We start from the raw sequence: 22,006 nt of genomic DNA, 5'->3' as shown, positions 1-22,006 counted from the left end.
ACCGTGCAGTAAAACCCAACATTCAATTTGCTTTCCTAACTACCTGCACACTGACTTTTGTGATTCATGGACAAGAACACCCAGATTCTTTTATCATTCTGCTTCCCTCCCCACACAATGTACTCCATCTGCCTATTGTTTTTCCATTAACAGAAACCATCCACATCCATTTGTGGGTCTTTGCAACCTCCCAACTTGATACAAAGGTAGGAAAGCATCAGCAAATTTGGCTACAGTACATTCTGTTCCTTTGTCCAAGTCACTCACATCCGTGGTAAATTGTCGAGTACCGTCCACTGATCCCTGTGACGGTCCACTCAGTTTGCCAACCCAAAAACAATCGAGGTGTGAAAGACCAGAATGAGGAGTGGAGATCTCAGAACATTGTAGGACTGGGAGTGTTGAGAGCAGCAAGACAGGCACATAGCGTTAGGGCCTGCCCACATGAACAGACTGGCTGGGTCCAACGGTGTTTCTATGTAATTCTATGATTTATTTTGTAATCAGTAAACTTTACTTGGATCATGCAAGTCAATGTCTTCTAAGGAATTAATGAATACATACAAAATAAAAAGAAGAAAATGTGGAGGAAAATGTGCCATTAGCATTTTATTTAGAATGAGTAAAAATAAATTTGAATTAAATCACCCTTAACCATGCTTAAAATATTTTAATTAAATTGTTTCAAATTATATGGGTCCCTAAACTAGTCCTAGAAAATGAAATGGTTAGCATGCCTGATATACTGTAACTGTTTACGAAACTTTCTGGAGAAAAGAACAACCCACCAGCATCCAGATGCACAGTTTCTAAAAATCCACAAAAATAAATGAAATTCACTTGTAAAAATGTCACCTGTTTCGAGCACCTCTTCAATGAGCAATGTCTCTGTGCTCACATACGCAGTTTATAAATACAAGCCATTTTCCAAGGCAAATGGGAATCGTAACAACCAGTGATCTACATATTGAAAACTGTCATCCACAACCAAATCTACATTGAGATACAACAAATGAGATATATGCAGAATAAATAATTAAGACATTTAAAGCTCTGCAGCAGTTTAGCCCACTTTGCCTTGCAGACCATGAAGCTCTGTGTGTGGACCATTCTGTGCCACCATGTTAGTTCTAAGTAATTCTAGCAAGTACAATATTCATTAAACATTTCTTCAGTTGTTTAATGTTACATATGTGCAACAAGTTACAATATCCTGCAGCCACAAGTTATATGCAGAGAATATGAAGGTAATGCAGTGTAATTCTCTCGTATCTGCACAAAGTACTGGGAAAATCAGGTCTGACACATAACATTTCACTAAACTTTATTGATGTCAATGAACATGACAAAACACTTGTGCTGCTTGATGCAAAATGGCTAAACTTCATCTTCAGAGGAGATCCAATGTTGACATTTAAAACATGCCATTATAAACAAAATCAATTTTTATAATAAACCGACCGCAGGAAAATCTGATAACGGGTATGAGATTTATGCACATTATTAATGACCTGCGCGCTTTAAAGTTTAAAACCGTTCTGAAAATGAAGTTAGTCTCAAGTTGGAAATTGTAGCCAAGAGTGGCTTTTTCAGTCCCCGATTGTGTGTCTGGAAGGGAGCAGGAAAGGGGCGAGTCTGTAGTAGTGTGGCTACATACAGTACAATTCAGGCAACGTTTCTTACTTTTGGGCCTATTAAATCAAATTTATTAGGAGAATGTGAAAACTTTAGCAGCAGCCCCCGCTGGATGGCTTCACTGGTGTGCTCTGGATATTTACATTTGACTTTTCAGAACCACCAGATGTGGCTCCAGGACCCATTCGCTTTTTAATCTCAGCAGCCATTGTCATGAAGGCTTGTTCTACATTTGTTGCATTCTTTGCACTGGTTTCCAAAAATGGAATCCCAAGGGAGTCCGCAAATTCCTGTTGACCAATAAAAGAAGAATTAATCAGCAAGAATAATACACACCAGGTGCTTCAAGCTTCTCTTGTGTAATTTACTACCTTAATCAAAGTTTTTCTGTAACCGAAATGTGTTAACACACATTGTAAGTAGTCACAACACCAGGTTAAAGTCCAACAGGTTTATTTGGTAGCACGAGCTTTCGGAGCCTGATGAAGGAGCAGCGCTCCGAAAACTCGTGCTACCAAATAAACCTGTTGGACTTTAACCTGGTGTTGAGAGACTTCTTACTGTGCTTACCCCAGTCCAATGCCGTCAACTCCACATCATGGTTAACACACATTGGTCAAGAATATACAACGGCATTATAACCCAGTTTTGGATTAGTGTTGCTCAGAGCTACAAATGTCCACAGAATCATAAATATTGCCTTCAGGTTGCAGTTTACACCAGTTGCTACTGCCTAACCACAAGTTTTCTATTCATTTACTGCAAGGACAACTACCATGTAGGAATGAAAGCTATTAAATGACGTAAAAGGGAGGGTGGGAAGGCACTCCTTACCTGCATCAATAAGCCAACTGTTTTGAAATACAACTTGTGTTTTTTTTTAAAAACTGCTTTTAACAGTTAGGTAAACAGTGGAGCATTAACAATTTGACACTAAGCCAAGTAAGGAGATACCAGGAGAGGAGGGCTTTAAGGAACTTTTTAAAAGGAAGACAGTGAAGTGTGATATTTAGGAGTTAGACAATGGAAGGTATGGCAAGATGCTAATTCAATACTTTGCCTCAGTTTTCACGGTGGAGGACACTAGTATCATTCCTATAGGAACGGGCAAGTCAGAGGTAATAGAAAGGATAAAACTTAGAATAATCAACATCGATAGTGAAAAGCTACTCAGCAAACTATTGGGATTGAGGCAGACAAGTCCCCCGGGCCTGATGGCCGACATCATAGGGTATTAAAGGAAGTGGCAGCAGAGATAGTAGATCCATTGGTTATAATATTCCAAAATTCCCTGGACACAGGAAAGGTTCCAATGGATTGGAAAAATGCTAATGTAACGCTCTTATTCAAAAAGGGTGGGGGGATGGGGCAGGGGGAAAAATGTGGGAAATTACAGACCAGTTAGTTTAACATCTGCTGTTGGGAAAGTGTTAGAATCATTCAAGGAAGCAATATCAAAGTCAAAACACTATCCAGAGGCAGCATGGGTTTATGAAAGGCCAATCATGTTTGACTAACTCGCTGGAGTTCTTCGAGGATGTAACAAGCAAAGTGGATAATGGGGATCCTGTAGATGTAGTATATCTGGACTTCCGGAAGGAGTTTGATAAGGTGCCGCACAAAAGGTTAATTCACAAGGTTAGATCACATGGGATTTGGAGTAATTTATTAGCTTGGATAGGTGACTGGCTGATGGGACAGAAGAGAGTCAGGATAAATGGTTTTTTTTCTGGATGGCAAGTAGTAACTAATGGGGTGTCACAGGGTTCGGTCCCTGGGCCCCAGCTATTTATAATCTACATTAATGACTTGGATACTGGGATAGAAGGCTCTATAGTCAAATTTGCAGATGACAAAAATAGGCAGGACAGTAAGTTGCAATAAGGAAATAAGAACCTTACAAATGGATGTATATAGGTTAGGGGAGTGGGCCACAATGTGGCAGATAGAGTTTAACGTGGATAAGTGTGAGATCGTAAATTTTGGTCACAAAAATGTGAAGGCGAATTATCTAAATGGAGAGAGACTTCGGGGTGTTCCAGTGCAGAGGGATCTGGGGTCCTCGTTCATGAGTGACAGAAAACTAGCATGGGGGTACAGCAGATAATAAAGCAAATGGAATGTTGGCATTTACAGCTAAAGGAATAGAATATAAAGGTGAGGAAGTATTGTTGCAACTATACAAGGCATTGGTGAGGCCACACCTGGAGTATTGTGCAGAGTTTTGGTCCCCGTATTTGAGGAAGGATGCGGTGGAATTGGAGGCAGTTCAGAGAAGGTTCATGGAGATTGATTCCAGAGATGAGGGGTTTGTCGTATGAAGAGATTGAACAGTTTAGGCCCATACTCTGGAATTTAGAAGAATGAGGGGAGATCAAATTGAGGTTTACATGATGATAAAAGGTCTGGATAAAGTAGATGTGGAGCGGATGCTTCCTCTTGTGGGGCATTCTGAGACGAGAGGTCATAGTCTTAGGATAAGGGGCAGCAAATTTAAAACAGTTGAGGAGAAACTACTTCTCCCAAAGGGTTGTGAATCTGTGGAATTCGCTACCCCAAAGTGTGGTGGATGCTGGGACAGTGAGTAAATTTGAGGAGGAGTTAGAGATTTTTAATTGGTAATGGGTTGAAGGGTTATGGGGAGAAGGCAGAAAAATGGGGATGAGGAGCATATCAGCCATGATCGAATGGCAGAGCGGACTCGATGGGCCGAATGGCCTAATTCTGCTCCTATATCTTATGAACTTACAAATGCCAATGGTGGAGTGAGTGAAATCGCGGAGTGCCAGGGGCTAGAACTGGGACGTAAATGTCAGAGGGCCGTGGGGCTGGAGGTGGTTACAGAGGTCGGGAGGCCAGGCCTTAGAGTGATTTGAAGATGAGGATTTTAAAACTGAGGCAATGTCAGCCCAGGAGCTAACACAGTGCATCGAGCACAGGGGTGGATGTGCGAATAGGACTTGGGCAGCAGAGGTTTTGGATGAGCTCAGCTTAATGGCGTCAAAGCCTTAACCACAAAAGGCCGATGTTTAAAAACGACACAGCAATCATAACTGCACATTAGCATGAGTGATGATCACATTTGCAGAAATACTTCACCAAAATGCTTTAATTTCACACTGATACAAGTTTAACGCTCACTGAAAACCTTGATGGAGAAAAGTTTAAATTAAGCACTTTAACTTTTTAAACAGTATTTGTGCTCAAAAAGGAAATTCAACAACCCTACATCACAAATGAAGATCTTGCCCACAGGCTTGCAGGTTGCTTCTGCAACAAGCACCAGACAAATGTGGCCTAAAGATGGATCTGCCTGGAACCTCCCAGCGCACACACGCAGCTGGCACAGACACAGAAAATGCAAGTCTAGGAATGGATCACTGTGCTCCAACTAAACTCCGGAAATTCAAAAATATCTCTCCATATAAATCCCAGGCAGGTTTGTCCCCACCTGAACATAACAGCAGACAGGTGGCAACCTCAAAAAATAACGAAAAAACAAACCATGATATATTTAAGTTTTCACTCATTTAAAACATATTTTCATAGAATCCCTACAGTACAGGAGGCCATTCGGCCCATTGAATCCCACTCAGGCCCTATTCCCGCAACTCCACACATTTACCCTGCTATTCTCCCCGAGACTAGGATTAATTTAGCATGGCCAATTCACCTAAACCGCACATCGGTGGACTGTGATTTTAAACAAGTATTTATACTTGTGAATTTTGCTTTTGATTTTTTTTTTCTATATGCCTAAAACTGCCAACATTCTTTTCCTCATTAACATTTGTGGATACACAAGAACATAAGAAATAGGAGCAGGAGTAGGAATGGACGAATTGGAATGTTTCCCATCACCAGTTCTGGGAAAGACAAGTACATTAGAGTTTGACATTCACACAACATACCTTTGCTGTTGTATAGTCCACCACTTTCTTTGTTGTCAGGTCACATTTGTTCCCTACCAATAACTTGTTAACATTTTCACTGGCATAACGATCTATCTCCTGGAGCCACTGTTTTACATTGTTGAACGACTCCTGGAGGGAAAGAAACAGGTAAGATTCAAACTGTGGTCTACCCACCCCTTCCTTCCTCCTCTAAAGATATTCCGGAAGTTTTAGAAAGGGTAATTATTCTCCAGTCTCCACACCCCAGCCCTGGTTTCCAGCCTGAGCAGCCAACGCCTGCAGGCTTCAGCTGGCAGCAGTGTAAATCTATCACCAGCAGGCATCCCATTTGATAAGTTTCTCCAGTAAAGATTCAGGGAGGGATACGCATTCCAAACTCATTTTTAAACAGAAGCTAAACAAAACCAAAGATGCAAAGCTCAAAAGGGGAAATCAAAGATGTTATCTGCAGAGAGCAGCAGGTCATGGCACACAAGGATCATGTGAAAGCAAGTCACATCTACTTTAATCTGTTGTTTGGGGCTAAAAAGATGAAGGGATGAGAGAGGAGAAGGTGGGATCGGGATATTGAATTTGATCAGCCCTGATCATAATGAAATGGTAGAGCAGGCTCAAAGGGCCGAGTTTCTATTTATGTTTATTTGAAAGGAATATTGGCCTGGACACTGTCCTTCTTGAAGTGCCACGGGATCGGTACATCCAGTTCAACGGGTAGATTTGGACCCGAAAGGATACCACCTCAGACAATCAAGTAGTTAAATGTCCGAGATTATATCCTCAAATCCCAGAGTGGGATTTAAATCCTTATTTTGACTCTGGTAGCAACTGCATCACTAACCAGGCTGAGGGCCAAGCTGATGTCATGTCCTGTAGAGGTCAAACAGGAAGCAGGGGACTGCCCATTGAAACATATCGTCCCAGAGTGGTAAGGAAAGGTGGATGAAACTAACTGTAGTGACTGTACTGGTGCCAATTAACTCTACACAGACCTAGAACCTACCCATTACCTTCCCTGAACACCATGCCTATTTATCCACCGAATCACCAGGGAGTGTTGCAGTATTGTTACCCTACATTTAATTAATTATCACCACATACAGCAGTACTTCCAAACCCTACACTAGAAACAGCAAAGCATTATTGGGGCCATTATTAGTTTTTAAAAATTTAGTTATTAGTGTCACAAGTAGGCTTACATTAACACTGCAATGAAGTTACTCTGAAAATCCCCGAGTCGCCCACACTCCGGCACCTGTTCTGGTACACAGAATTTAGCACGGCCAATGCACCTAACCAGCACGTCTTTCAGACTGTGGGAGGAAACCAGAGCACCTGGAGGAAACCCAAGCAGACACGGGGAGAACGTGCAAGCTCACACAGACAGCGACCCAAGTCCAGAGTTGAACCCAGGTCCCTGGTGCTGTGAGGCAGTGCTAATCAGTGCACCAGCCACACTTTTACACTTGGACGATTGACATGACTAACAGGTTCTAACTATATATATTTCCCGTGTTAACTTCTTTCACATACATTCCCATTTATAACAGAAACTAGCCTCGTTAACTTATCAAACTGATCGCATACTCCCATCAGCTTGCCTTTGTTTTACAACACCCAGTACCACAATCCATGCTTTAAGAAAAGCTTATATGTCCCCAAAATGATAAAATAGACTTCTGTAAAATACTGCAGTGCAAACCAGCTTTGCAAATTAGACAATTAAATAGAATGGGGGGGACGGCAAAATAGCCATATCTGTATTTCTATTTACCTGCATCTGTCTATAAACATCGCTGGACAACAATAGCTAATCATTTCGGGGAGTAGATTTGGTTTTAATTGTGTAACTATATCTGCTCTATGTGCTCTCCTTCCCCACACCGCCATTGTGTTGTGTTTAGGTTCACAGTACCTGGTCTGTAACATCGTACACAACTATGATGCCATGCGCTCCTCTGTAATAACTGGACGTGATTGTTCGAAACCTCTCTTGACCAGCTGTGTCCCACTGGAAGCAAGGAAAAAAAAGAGAAATTCCCTTCAAATCAGGGTTGATGCAGTCATAGCGTGCACGGCACTTCAATCTCAAAACAGACAGCTAATGGCCCCAGAGCTTGTGTGTGTTGCTCTCCATCTCCCAGTTCAATCCATAGCTTTTGGATCATTTAAGAATGAGTAGTTGGAGCTAAAACAGTGCATATATATATTTTTAAAAGACACTATTTTGTTCAAGTTCTGTTAACAACTGCATTTCCACAGCACCCTTAATGTTGTAAAACACCCCAAAGCTCTTCAGAGGAGCAATCATACACATTCTGATACACAGCCACGCAAGCAGATATTAGGCAAAGTGACCAAAAGCTTGGGGAGAGGTAGGTTTTATGGAGATGGACCAAATGGCCTCCTCCTGCACCCCGTAGGGATTCTATGGATGATATCTCAAATGGAGGCAGGTTCACAAATTGATGTTTTTAAAAAAAAATAAAACAATGTTGGAAATTTCCAGCTTTTTAACTTTATAATCAAGTCTGGATTTTCCCATTTCAATGCTGCAGCATTTATAAACACTTACAATTTGGAGTTTTATGGTCTTGCCGTCTAACTCTATAGTTCTGATTTTGAAGTCCACACCAATTGTACTGATATAGCTTTCTGTGTACGTATCATCCTGGAAATGAACAGAAAATTCAAGTTTTACATTAAGTACAGTAGAACACAACATTACAGCGCAGTACAGGCTCTTCAGCCCTCGATGTTGCGCCGACCAGTGAAACCCATCTAAAGCCCCTCTAATCTACACTATTCCAATATCATCCATATGTTTATCCAATAACCATTTGAATGCTCTTAATGTTGACGAGTCCAATACTGCTGCAGGCAGGGCATTCCACATCCTTACTATTCTGAGTAAAGAACCTACCTCTAACATCTGTCCTATATCTATCACCCCTCAATTTAAAGCTATGTCCCCTCATGCTAGCCATCACCATCAGAGGAAAAAGGCTCACTATCCATCCTATCTAATCCTCTGATCATCTTGTATGCCTCTATTAAGTCACCTCTTAACCTTCTTCTCTCTAACGAAAACAACCTCAAGTCCCTCAGCCTTTCCTCATACGATCTTCCCACCATACCAGGCAACATCCTGGTAAATCTCCTCTGCACCCTTTCCAACGTTTCCACATCTTTCCTATAATGCGGCGACCAGAACTGTACGCAATACTCCAAATGCGGCCGCACCAGAGTTTTGTACAGTTGCAGCATGACCTCATGGCTCCGAAACTCAATCCCTCTACTAAAAGCTAACACACCATATGCCTTCTTAACAACCCTATCAACCTGGGTGCCAACTTTCAGGGATCTTATGCACATGGACACCCAGATCCCCCTGTTCATCCACACTACCAAGTATCTTTCCATTAGCCCAGTACGCTCTATTCCTGTTACTCCTTCCAAAGTGAGTCATTCACACTTTTCCGCATTAAACTCCATTTGCCGCCTCTCAGCCCAGCTCTGCATAGGGAATTCCCATTGTAAATCTGTCACAGTGAGGGCTTTACATTGGGAATTCCCATTGTAGATCTGTCACAGTGCTGCGTTTACACAGCAAATTTCCTCAGCTAACCATTGTGTCACCCTGTCTGACTTGGAACATCATAGATAGCTAGCTGTTAATATTTGTACAGTATGAGGTTTGAATCTTATTGGTAAATGTTATTCTCATTCTTTTTATTATATTCCAACTGTCTTCTTAAACAAACTTAGTTTGATAAAAGCTCCCTAGTGGGTCACTGGAATCATACCCGGACTGAAACATCTCAGGCGCACCCTAATGCCAAAATCAAATGTAAAACGTAGCGTCTAGGCTAACTTCCAAAACACCTTGGAGTTTCCGGCCGAGGTCAGAACACTCGGCCCCAATTCCCCTCGGATACTCACTGTCTTCGGAGGGCTTGATATCGACTTTCAGCTGCAGCTGGGCTACTACAGTAGGACCACAATGAAACCATCGACTATTGACACTGACATATTCCCCATCATCCACGATGTGTGGGTTGGCCATGCTAAATTGACCCTTAGTATCAGGAGGGTTAGCTGGGTAAACACGTGTGGTGATGGGACTAGGGCTTGGGTGGGATTGCTGTCGGTGCAGGCTCGATGGGCCGAATGGCCTCCTTTTGCACTGCAGAGATTTTATGATCCTATTCTATGAACCTGAAACATTCTTAATACTGAGATGGTGTCCATCTGCTGGGCGGTAATGTCTGTACAACCCAGCTTTGAATGTGTTTCTTTTAAAACTTCTGCAATACCGAGGAATTTATGCTAATCAGCCACTGCCCAAAAGTGCATACATCAGTTGTAATAGAGTTTTTTTTAATGCTGCTCTTCTTTAATTGGAATACTTATACACATTAGCTTTAATTTTTAATTGTACCGCCTTCTGCAGTTTGCATTAAATGAATTGAAAACTTGCCCATGAGCAGAAATGTAATCAGTTTGAATCAGGGATTGAAAATGACTCCTGGGTTATAATCAGAGTGTAATACATGACTCAGGAAGCAATCCCAGATGTTGCTCATGCTGAATACAGAATGACAATCTGACAATCACATGAAACCATGACACATGCATTGCTCAGCATCCATCTGCCATTTACAAGCAGTGCTCATATGGGTGGCACAGTCGCACAGTGGTTAGCACTGCTGCCTTACAACGCCACGGACCCAGGTTCAATTCCCGACTTGGGTCACTGTGTTGAGTTTGCATGTTCTCCCCCCCTGGCTGCGTGATGCTCCGGTTTCCTCCCACAGTCCAAAGATGTGCGGGTTAGGTGGATTGCCTATGCTAAATTGCCCCTTAGTACTAGGGTAAATACATGGGGTTGTGGGGATAGGGTCTGGGTGGGATTGTTATTGGTTCAGGCTCAATGGGCTGAATGGCCTCCTTCTGCACTAGGAATGTGAGAAAATATTTCCAGAAACAATCCTGATAACTATTCTTGGCTATTAGGTTGCTCCTGGTAGTTTTTAAACTGGGTCAGCATCACCCCAAAGTCAAGCCATATGCTTTGGTCACGGGGACAGGAAAGCGAAGATCAGAAAATTACAAAATGTAAAACTTATGAACTGCTGCTGTGTGAATCAGCTCATCGTCACAGAACGGTCCACTCAGGAAAACAGCTACTCATTGTTTAACACCAATGGTGTTAATCAGTAGGCAGTTTCTAAAGAAGTTTCATTCCCATTCATATTACTCTGAAGAAAGCACCAATGTAAGGCAACAGTTATGCAGCAAATTAATTTCCAGAAACAATGCCTGTTATATTGCAAGGTGGTTTATAAGCAGATTGATTCAGTTTAAAATTGAGAAGTGTGATGGGGGCAGGGGGAAGAGGAGAGAGAGAGACTGAACATTAGCATCTCTGGGTGTGGTAACTTTGCTTCATCTTCCTGTGACAGCTTGGTTAAGTGATCAGTTCAAACTTGCCTCCCTCTAAGGCAAGGAGAATGGTGAGACAAGTTAGCACAATACGCTTCCACTCTGCCTGCCATCAATAAGTATATGGATTTGTCATACCAAGAACTGTAAAAAGATCACCTCTCCCTCTGGTCTTATCTGGTATATATGTTATGACTTGTAATATTCTTTGTTTCTTTCTAATGCAGTTGAACAAAATAACCTTTATTTTCCAGTACTGGAACTCTGAGGAACACTCAAGTACAATATTCTAAATGGATTCAGGACACAATGTTCTGTAATCAATGTTATGCATGGACAGGCTCATCTACTTTCAACTAGTACTGAATGATTGCAGGAATTCATCACAACTCCTATTATGAATACAGAAGAGTCTGCTCGCTGGCCTGAGTTTTAGATTTTATTTTCACAGGACTGTATGCTGCAAATAGGCTAACAAGGTCAAGCCACCATTTTGTATCAACATCTTATCTAAAAGAAGCCATTTTGTATTTGACCACTTCCTGCCAGACAATGCAATATTTTAGTACACTAGCTAGTAAAGTAGCAATTGACCAACAGTTAAGTATTAGAAGTACTAAATTGCTCCAATTGAAGTTACTCATCTGGAGTTGGATTCTACACATTTCTGTTTTCAACTAACATTATTCATATTTTAAACATGCTGAGAGTGTCTGTGGGAAGTAACTGCACTATTCCTTCAATGCTCCTATCAAAACAAACTTACCACTTGTCTGGTAAGTGCCCCTAATGAACGAGTATGCTCATTTTAAGCTAAAGAATACACCTTGTAATTGCCCCAGTCAGAAGACAATGGGTTATGCGCAAAACTGGCCAACTCCAATGAAATAAACTTATACAACACTGACCAATAGGCTTCGAACAACAACTTTGGGTCAAGGCGATGTGATGCGAGAATTAGGTATAAAACAAGGTTATGAACTATCTTGCTCTGTGTACACTTTTTAAATTCTTCATTCATTCATTCGTGGGATGTGGGCGTCACTGGCAATGTCAGAATTTGCTGCTCATCCCTAATCGCTCTTGAACTGGACGGCTTGCTTGGCCATTTCAGAGGGCAATCAAGAGTTACATCTAGGGTTGGAGCCTCATGGAGGTCAGACCAGGTAAGGACTGCAGATTTCCTTCACTAAAGATGAGTTTTTACAGAATCGACAATGGTTTCACGGTCATCTTTTACTTCCAGATTTTTGTTTTTAAAATGGTGGGATTCGAACCTGGCTCCCTGGAGCATTACCCTGGGTCTCTGGATTCCTCCCCCAGTGACAATACCACCACATCAACTCCCTTCCCTCATACTGAGCAAAGGGACCATGCATTGTATTTTCTCATGGCAGAGGTAGAATTCATGTCAGCACGAGATGGAATAGTATAGCACTGAGCCCAGAGGCACAGGCAGAATTCCTGTTAGCACGGACCTTGGATAGTACAGGTCCTTCTGAGATAGAGGCAGAATTCCTGTCAGCAAGAAGGGTTCGGCAGCTTCCTGCTTGGGCCATCCATTAAGTCTGCAGTGTACCTTTTTGTGCTTTTCATTGAGTTAATTGATCAGTGCATTGCTTATTTCATCTTTTGTTCAGTAAGCTTTGATACTACTAGTTAATTCAGTGTCTGAGTCTTTGCCTAATTGGTCTGTCTGTTGAACTAAGGGTTGTGATCCAATAATTAAACTGCATGCAATTAAATCAAGTTTAAATTTAACACCTTGTTTTAAAAAACACATACTTCCCTCTGCCCCCCCCCCTCCCCCGCAACCTACGCCTGTAGGTTGCCCTGTTATTGTACAGTACAATGCCCAAGTGATGCTCGATCTAAACAAGCAAAGACAACGATTTCCAATTGAACCACAGTTCTGTTCAGAATACAACTTCACACCAGACCATCGCTATTGACATCAAAAGTTTGAACTGACTGTAAAAGGGAGAAGCTTTCATATTCAAACTTTGTAATGCCACTCAGGCCTGAACAAACATTCCTGTACGTTTAGCAGCAGCAGAAACAGCACTTTTGTGGCAACACAGAAAACTCCAATTCCCACTTTGCTTTACTATTGTTGCTGATGATTGACTACATTTCGGGTGATGTTGCCTGACCACAGAAGATTTAGCACAGGAAGGAAGGTGTGGCAACGTGTTCGCATCAGAGCTACATCCACATTTAACCATGTACTCCAATTCTGCCAGCATCTCTTCATTTGGTCACCTTGATGAAATACTGCTGAATGTTTTAGCAGCCATCTGTCATATCCTTCACAAAATTGAAATGTGCCAGTCTCCATTTGTACACTTTCATGACCAATGCTCGGTTTAGTACACTATTCTGAAATTAGCTAGTGGAAATAGACTCAGCAGCTGCACAAAGCTTTTTCAACACATCTGAACTTGACAACGCTTCTCACTTATAGGTGCTGTTTCTGGCATGTAGAAAATAAAATTCCAAAAATGTATACTAAAAACAAAAGTACACCTGTAACTGAGGGGGTGGGGGGGTGGTAAGAATGTGGAAAACCGGTCTTGAAAGCCAAAATGCACACATTAAAACAGACAAATGAACACGAATCTGAAGGATCTCACTAAGATGTTATCGACAATACAATCTACCTATACTTCATCATTTCAAACTATTAGCAAACTAGATCATTTTCCCAGAAACACACAATTAGGAAATTACAATTCTGCAATGACTACCTCCCACATGATCAGTGAGTTTTATCATTCTAAGAACATGCTGCTCCAATGCCATCATCAACATTTTGTCTCTATTAGGAACCAAATCATTCACATCAAAAGGTAGAAACAAGAATTGAAGTGTGACTACAGGCCACAGACCTGTTTGCAACAATTCAAAAGACAACCGTTGTAATTTAACAGATCGAGCTAACAAATAGATTTGTTCCACTGTTTTTGTAGAGGTATTTGTCGTCTTTTGCACCATTTACTGCAGACCTTGGGGAATCTGAAAATTCAAGTTTGCTCTTTAGCTGGAGAGATCAGTATGCATAAAACTGCACATCAGCAAATACGTACAACTAACAGGCTCAGAGCAATGCTATAATTTCAAAATGCAACTTCACTACTATCTGTTTAAACTGAATTGCAAAAGTGTCTCTTGTGAAAAGTGAATTGAACATTCTAGATTTTTGCACTGGGTAGTATATCGAAAAGGTGGTTAGCAGGCATAAAGACCAAATTAACTTCGCTTCCAACCTGCGAAACAAAGACACAATCATGAAAAATCATTGGCCAGCAAGATTAAGGAAAATCCCAAAGTTCTTCATACATATATAAAGAGCAAGAGGGTAGCTAGGGAGAGGGTTGGCCCACTCAAGGACAAGAGAGGGAATCTATGCGTGGAGCCAGAGGAAATGGGCGAGGTATTAAATGAGTACTTTGCATCAGTATTCACCAGAGGAGGACTTGGAGGATGAAGAATCCAGGAAAGGATGTGTAGATAGTTTGAGTCATGTTGAGATCAAAAAGGTGGTGGTATTGGGGTTCTTGAGAAACATTAAGGTAGACAAGTCCCCAGGGCCTGATGGGATATACCCCAGAATACTGAAAGAGGCGAGGGAGGAAATTGTTGGGGCCTTGAGAGAAATCTTTGTATCCTCACTGGCTACAGGAGAAGTCATGATGTGGAGATGCCGGCGTTGGACTGGGGTAAACACAGTAAGAAGTTTAACAACACCAGGTTAAAGTCCAACAGGTTTGTTTGGTAGCAAATGTTTATTTTGCTACCAAATAAACCTGTTGGACTTTAACCTGGTGTTGTTAAACTTCTTACAGGAGAAGTCCCAGAGGATTGGAGGATAGCCAATGTTGTTCTTTTGTTTAAGGGTAGCAAGACTAATCCAGGTAATTACGGGCCGGTGAACCTTATGTCAGTGGTAGAGAAGTTATTGGAGAGGATTCTTCAGACAGGATTTATTCCCACTTGGAAACAAGTGGACGTATTAGTGAGAGGCAACATGGTTTTACGTTTCACTAATTGAGTTTTTCGAGGAAGTGACAAAGATGATTAATGAGGGTAGGGCAGTGGGTGTTGGCTACATGGACTTCAGTAAGGCCTTCGACAAGGTCCCTCATGGCAGACTGGTGCAGAAGGTAAAGTCGCATGCGATCAGAGGTGAGCTGGCAAATTGGATACAGAACTGTTTCGGTCATAGAAGACAGAGGGTAGCAGCGGAAGGGTGCGTTTCTGAATGGAGGACTGCACTTGGAATATATAGTGTTCAATTCTGGTCGCCACACTACCAGAAGGATGTGGAGGTTTTGGAGAGGGTACAGAAAAGATTTACCAGGATGTTGCCTGGTATGAAGGGCATTAGCTACGAGGAGAGGTTGGGGAAACTTGGTTTGTTCTCACTGGAACGACAGAGGTTGAGGGGCGACCTGATAGAAGTCTACAAGATTATGAGAGGCATGGACAGAGTGGATAGTCAGAAGCTTTTTTCCAGGGTGGAAGAGTCATTTACTAGGGGGCGTAGGTTTAAGGTGCGAGGGGCAAGGTTTAAAGGAGATGTACGAGAAAGTTTTTTTTTTTTTTACACAGAGGGTGGTGGGTGCCTGGAACTCGCTGCCGGGGCAGGTAGCGGATACGATAGTGACTTTTAAGGGGCGTCTGGACAAATACATGAATAGGATGGGAATGGAGGGATATGGTCCCCGGAACGGTAGGGGGTTTTAGTTCAATCGGGCAGCATGGTCAGTGCAGGGTTGGAGGGCCTGCTCCTGTGCTGTAATTTTCTTTGTTAATTGACAACTCAAAGCCAAATGTGAACAGTTTTCAAACACTTGTGTGGTGTTGAACTGTTTAAAAAAAATTAGATGGACAAGAGGAACTTCTCAGAGGTGAGAATTCTGATCAGCAAGGACAATGGGCATCACAGCATGATCCCGTTTTCACCCACAAATATTTCCTATCTGATCAGTAACTAGCAAATTGGATGCAGAAACCATGGATACGACCCTATCCTCCAGAGTACAGAAAGGTAAATTTCTCATGTCCTTACTCTCCCCATATCCACTGCCCCAAACATCATCCTGACTGAGGGGCAGCAAATATCAAGGTCCAAAGCAGAGTTGCACCACCATGACATTCAGGGCAGTAACTATGACAAAATATAGACCCACGCTTTTCATTTATGCAATTCTCTACTACTTAGCAAAGGCTTATGACTCTTTAGTTAAAAGAGGGAGGAGTACGAATATCTAGATGGAATCACTTCAACAGCTATCCCATTCAAATATATCCACTCAATGTCTCCCTTATTTAGAGGTGAACAGGCTGAAGTTTTCAACTCCTGCCCTGGTCATCAGCTGACCAAAGTTGAAGGGTAATTTCTACCTTGCACGCTCAATCTAATCCTAACCATGCTTCTTCTCAGGCTTCATCTCAACAAAAACACCCACTGGCATGAACAATGCAACAGATTGGAGTGTTTTCATTTTGGAAGATTGGTGAGATTACAATATGAAACAGATAATCTGCTACTTCATGGAACAATTTAAGCATTGTGCAGAATGTTTCTGCTCCCACCTAAGTATCATAAAATCATTAAACTAGCAGTCAGCAGTATAAATTGGTCGGACTAGATATTGCCAGATAATAGGTATGTTTGCACTAGTGAGCAAATTACACTGAAGATTGCTTCTTTTCCAAAGAGTATCAAGTATCAAAACATTTTTACAAGCTGCACATTTTGAATTTAATTAATAGCCGATGATTCATACAAACCATGTATGTTTCAAAGGGCAATGGTAATTGCTTAACTTCTTACTAAAATAGACATGAGCACGTTTATCAGGGTTTGCTGGGTTGCGAAAGAAGATAGCCAATCCCACTGCAGAGTAGACTGCACCATTTTAGAGTCATCTAGGTTTAAGTTAGACCTGGCAGCCAACTGGCCACGTCACCACCCTCCCTCGCACGATTAGAGACTGGTCAAATAATTTTAATTTCTGATCTCACGGGCCAGTTATTTTTCTGGACACTGTTCCCAAACGGATAGCAGGACACAAACACCTGAACAGGACTACACTAAACCCCAGCTTAGGGTTGTGGGTGGCTCTCCAGTTCTGGGAATTAGCATATTTGTTTGGCCGGGGGGGTTGGGGGGGGGGGGGGGGGTGCGTGCTAGAGCAGTGGATTCATTTTATGCACACTGCCAAGACCCTTCACTCCGAATCAGAAAGTAGGAAACTGCCCTGCACCTCAGTATACAAGTACCAATACCCTATCTGGAAATTTACACAAGACAACACACTTCAATATGATACTCTTATTCTTCACCTTAATAACCTCCTCTTGGTGGTGAGAAATCTTAATACCAAAACTCCAAACTAGTGACATATCATTCATAATACCCTCCTCAGGCACAACCCAAATTTGGAAGTTCAAGATGTTATATACCTTGTGCTTTTTCCACTCGAAATTTCATTTGCTCACCCTAACTGCCTGCATGTGTGTATAGCACACACCACTCATTACCCGCAATGGCTCATCCTTGCGGCAACAATGGGAAAGGCAAATTTGGATTTTGGTGTGCCATTGTGAAAATATTCGAGACCATGAGTAACGCCGCAAGTAACGAAGTAGCCTGTCTTCATGGCAATTATAAAGCTGGCATAAAGATTGGCGTGGAGATGCCGGCTCAATAAAGATTGACATCAGGGTTACCATTTCAATAAGTGAATGTTGTACTTACTGCAAATCTGAGGAGGAGACAAGATTTCCCAACACCAGAATCTCCAATCAGCAGCAGCTTGAATAAATAGTCACTGAAATAGATAAAAGTTAGAGAAGTTATCAAACATTTGAATGAGGTACTTCATGCTCTTTATCAATACATGACGACAGAGTCACCTTTCATTATTGTGGCTGTATGAATACAGAGCTCTCTCCTCGCCTGAAAACAACTGCGCTCCTGTGGGCACCAACAATCCTCTGTTGCCTCGCCCAAATGATCATTCTTCATGGGAGCTTGGCAGCTTCCCACAATGGGGTTGAGTGAATAGACTTAACTGAAGTCAGTACTGGACACCGATACCCATATTTAACAATGTGCCAACCTTGTACATTTCCTCCCAATGCAGGGAGGTAAACTGTATCAAAAACTTCCATTTATATTGTGCCTTTAATATAATATTCCAGGGTGCTTTGTGGGAGCGTTACAGAACAGAATATGCCACTGAGCCACACAAGTTATTAGGTCAGGTGACCAAAATCAGGGTTGAAGAGGGAGTTTTTAAGCAGCGCCTTAAAGCAGGAAAATGAGAGAGATAGGCAGAGAGGAGAGAGATAGGCGGAGAGGAGAGAGATAGGCAGAGAGGAGAGAGATAGGCGGAGAGGAGAGAGATAGGCGGAGAGGAGAGAGATAGGCAGAGAGGAGAGAGATAGGCGGAGAAGCGTCACAGAAGTGAAATCAAACAAAAAATGTATGTCAAGCCAGAGATGAGTTCAGGAGGAATAAACAAAAGCTTGGTCCTGGAGGTGGGTTTTAAGGATGGCCCTGAAACAAAAAGGCTGGAGGAAAGTTGGAAGAGTTTACAGGGAACACTCCAGAATGTTGGGTCCAAATAGCTGAAGATACTGCCAGCAATGCTGAGTTGGGCGTGGGGGATACATGAGAGACCATTGCAACAAGAATGCAGAGCATATGAATATAGGAGCAGTGGGCCATTCAACCTCTTGAGCCTGCTCCGTCATTCTGATTGTGTCCTCAATTCCACATACCCCCAATAACATTGGACTCCCTTGTTAGTCAAGAATCTATCTACTTTTGCCTTAATATTCAATGACCCTGTCTCCATCACTCTTTGGAGAAGAGAACTCCAAATTCTCACTATCCTCAAAAGAATTCTCATCTCCATCTTGTATGGGAGACTCATTTTTAAACTGTGTCCCCTAGTCCTAGTCTCTTCCACAAGGGGAAAACATCCTCAGCATCCACCCTGTCAAATCTCCTCAGGATCTTGTCCGTTTCAATAAGATCACACCTCAAGTCTCCTAAACTCCAATGGATACAGGTCCAATCTTTTCTCAGAACACTCACCAGCCCAGTTGAGTTAATCTTCTCTGAACTGCTTCTAACATCTCTAGATCCTTTGTTAATTAAGATATCAAACCTACACAGATGTGGTCTCACCAATGCCCTGCTAAACGGTAGCAAAACAGGCTTCCCTTCATTCCCCTTACAATGAACAACAACAACATTCTATTTGCCTCCCTAATCACTCGCTGGCTTAAACACAAGAATAAAAATATAAATTTGGGAGGTGACCAGGTGGGGAAGATAAGTCGGCACGAGAGGAGTGATGGGACGGCAGGAAAGTGCACAACTTGTACTGACAGCTTCAAGGTAGTAAACTGTCCAAAGTGCTGTACAGAAAGAAGCATAATCAAACAAAATACAAGATGGAGCCACCAAGGCAGATGGTCACAAGTTTGGACAGTGGTCGGCAGGCTCTAAGGAATTCCAGCTCAGGGCCCAGGAAGCCTAAAACACCGCCAGCAATGGTGAAGTGATTAAAATCAGATGTTCATGAGCCCAGGACTGGAGCAGCGCGGAAATCTAGATGAGTTTTGGGATTAGACTGGGAGGGGCCGAGGCCACAAAGGAATTTGAAAATAAGGATGATCATGGCATTGCTTAATCAGAAACCGTTCTAGGCGCGGGATGAAGACAACTTGGACAAGCTAGCTTCAGCAGCAAAGGGGCAAGGGCACGGACTGAATGTGACAATGGTGGTGGTTTTTACTGGAGCGCGTAACTGAGCTCTGTTACAATCAAACAATGTCGATGCTGCTGACAGCACAAAACACTGGCTGAAGAGTTCTATGGAATCAGAGTCAAGGATCAAAAATCATACTTTCCGATGCTTAAATGGGGGAAATGGAGACTCACAGTACTCAAAGACAGGCAAGTAGACAATGGAATTGTCAAATAAATTCTTAAAAGATAAGGTAAATCAAACAGAAGTACAGGGTATCAGAACATTCCAGTATTAGTACCAGGGTTTGTAAAACAGTTGCAAAAGCTTTTTATTTGGGTTGAGGGAGGGGCTGGAGAAAGGAAGAGGATGTAGTGACAAAAAGGAAATAGAAAATAAGTTGTTGGCTACATTATACTGGAACTGAGTGACTAGCCCACAGGATAGCTATGATGCTCCACTCTGCTCCCGAGGCCCTTTTGAATATTTAGCCTCATTAGCCACTATTCTCAAGCACATCTTTCACCATCCTCTGCAAAACTGAGGCATCTCCGCTACTTCACTCAAGTACAAGATAATCACTCCAACCCCAGTGGCTCAAACAACAGACGTATATTCTAACACAAACCGGCATCAATTAGAAAATAATTAATGGGAACAGGAGTAGGTCATTCAGCCCTTCGCGTCTGCTCCATTTGATAAAATCATGACTCACTGAGTCCACTTTCCTGCCTTCTCTCTGCAACCCTTAAATTTCCGACTGCTTAAAATCCTCTTAATTTCAGCGTAGAAATGTTCAAGGACTCAGCCTCCACAGCTTCCTAGGATAAAAAATTCTAAAGATTCACCACTCAGAAGAAATTATGCCTCAAATGTGTCTTAAATGAACACCGCCCCATTCTGTGACTATAACCTCTGGTCTGCACTATATCGAGCGGGAACATCCTCCATTTACCCTAACCTTCTAAGAATCTTATATGTTTCAATTATATCACCTCTCGCTCTTCTGAACTCCAAGGAGTATGGACGCAATCTGTTTAATCTTTGCTCAAACAGCAGTCCCTCCCTACCCAAGATCATCTTAGTAAAGTAGAGTGGCACGGTGACACAGTGGTTAGCACTACTGCCTCACAGCGGCAGGGACCCAGGTTCGATTCCCGGCTTGGGTGACTGTCTGTGCAGAGTCTGCACGTTCCCCCCGTGTCTACGTGAGTTTCCTCCCAGTCCGAAAGATGTGTTGGTTAGATGCATTGGCCATGCTAAATTCTCCCTCAGTGTACCTGAGTGTGGCAACTAGCACATTTTCACAGTAACTTCATTGCAGTGTTAATGGAAGCCTACTTGTGACTAATAAACTTTAAACCTCATCTGTACTGCCTCCAGTGATAATATACCTTTATTTAAATAAGGGGACCAAAACTGTACACAGTATTCCAAGAGTGATCTCATTAGTACCTTGTATAGTTGCAGAATTTTATACTCCAGCACCTTTGAAATAAAAGCCAACATTCCATTCTTAAGGGCCCATATTGGCTTATCACAAGTCCAGGAGTGAAGAGTGTCCAAACAATTGAAATAGGAACATATGAATTAGGAGTCGGCCACTTGGTCCCTTGAGCCTGCTCTATCATTCAATAAGATCTGATTGTAACCCTAATGCCACATTCCCATCTACCCTCAATAACCCTTCACCCTTTTGCTCATTAAGAATCTATCTACCTCAGCATTAAAGCACTTAAATGTCGAGTATGCAAAACTATAGCAGTGTTTAACTTAGTGATGACTGAAAAGGCAGTTTGGTTCTGTCACAGCAATTCAGCTGTAACTGGAGATTATAAACGCACAGGTGAGTTCAGCACCTGAGTTGGTATGAATTGCTGTTAACTCAGGATTAGGTTCTGTAGATAGTCAGTCTGTGCTAACCATGGACATACAGGGGACGATTCTCCCATCCCGGTGTGGAAGTCTCCAGGCCTGCTGGCGTCTTTCCCCCGGCAGTAGCTCCCCACTTGTGGGAACTGGTGACCCGACACCACTGGAGTGAAGGGGAGTAATTGAGGCCCCCAGAGGGTCGGACGTTGAAGTGGTGCCCCCTGGCATTGCCAGCCTGGGACCCCTGGCACTGCCCAAAGGGCAAAATGCCAATGCCCAGGAGGCATCTTTGCACTGCCCATCGGCCATGGGCAGTGCCAAGGGAGTCGAGGCTACAGGGGCTGTGACTGGTCCAGACATGTCCGGGAGACC

The 22,006-nt window shown here is 42.5% G+C and overlaps 1 protein-coding gene across 1 annotated transcript in view; it reads right to left on the bottom strand.

Moving 5' to 3' along the window:
• Positions 1-584: 584 nt before the first annotated feature.
• rab1ab (RAB1A, member RAS oncogene family b) overlaps positions 585-22,006 on the bottom strand; it is a 30,521-nt gene continuing 9,099 nt past the window's right edge. Inside the window, exons 2-6 of the mRNA XM_078230415.1 lie at positions 17,758-17,830; positions 8,122-8,217; positions 7,462-7,557; positions 5,547-5,678; positions 585-1,925 (exon numbers count right to left, since the gene is read on the bottom strand). Coding sequence (XP_078086541.1) covers positions 1,728-1,925; positions 5,547-5,678; positions 7,462-7,557; positions 8,122-8,217; positions 17,758-17,830 — 595 coding nt within the window. The 3' untranslated portion in view covers positions 585-1,727. The remainder of the gene's footprint in view (positions 1,926-5,546; positions 5,679-7,461; positions 7,558-8,121; positions 8,218-17,757; positions 17,831-22,006) is intronic.

This window comes from Mustelus asterias, chromosome 15, assembly GCF_964213995.1.
Source record: "Mustelus asterias chromosome 15, sMusAst1.hap1.1, whole genome shotgun sequence".
In the NCBI taxonomy this organism is placed as follows: Eukaryota; Metazoa; Chordata; class Chondrichthyes; order Carcharhiniformes; family Triakidae; genus Mustelus; species Mustelus asterias.
Note: the sequence above shows the minus strand (reverse complement) of the source record. Positions and strands in the feature narration are given on the sequence as shown.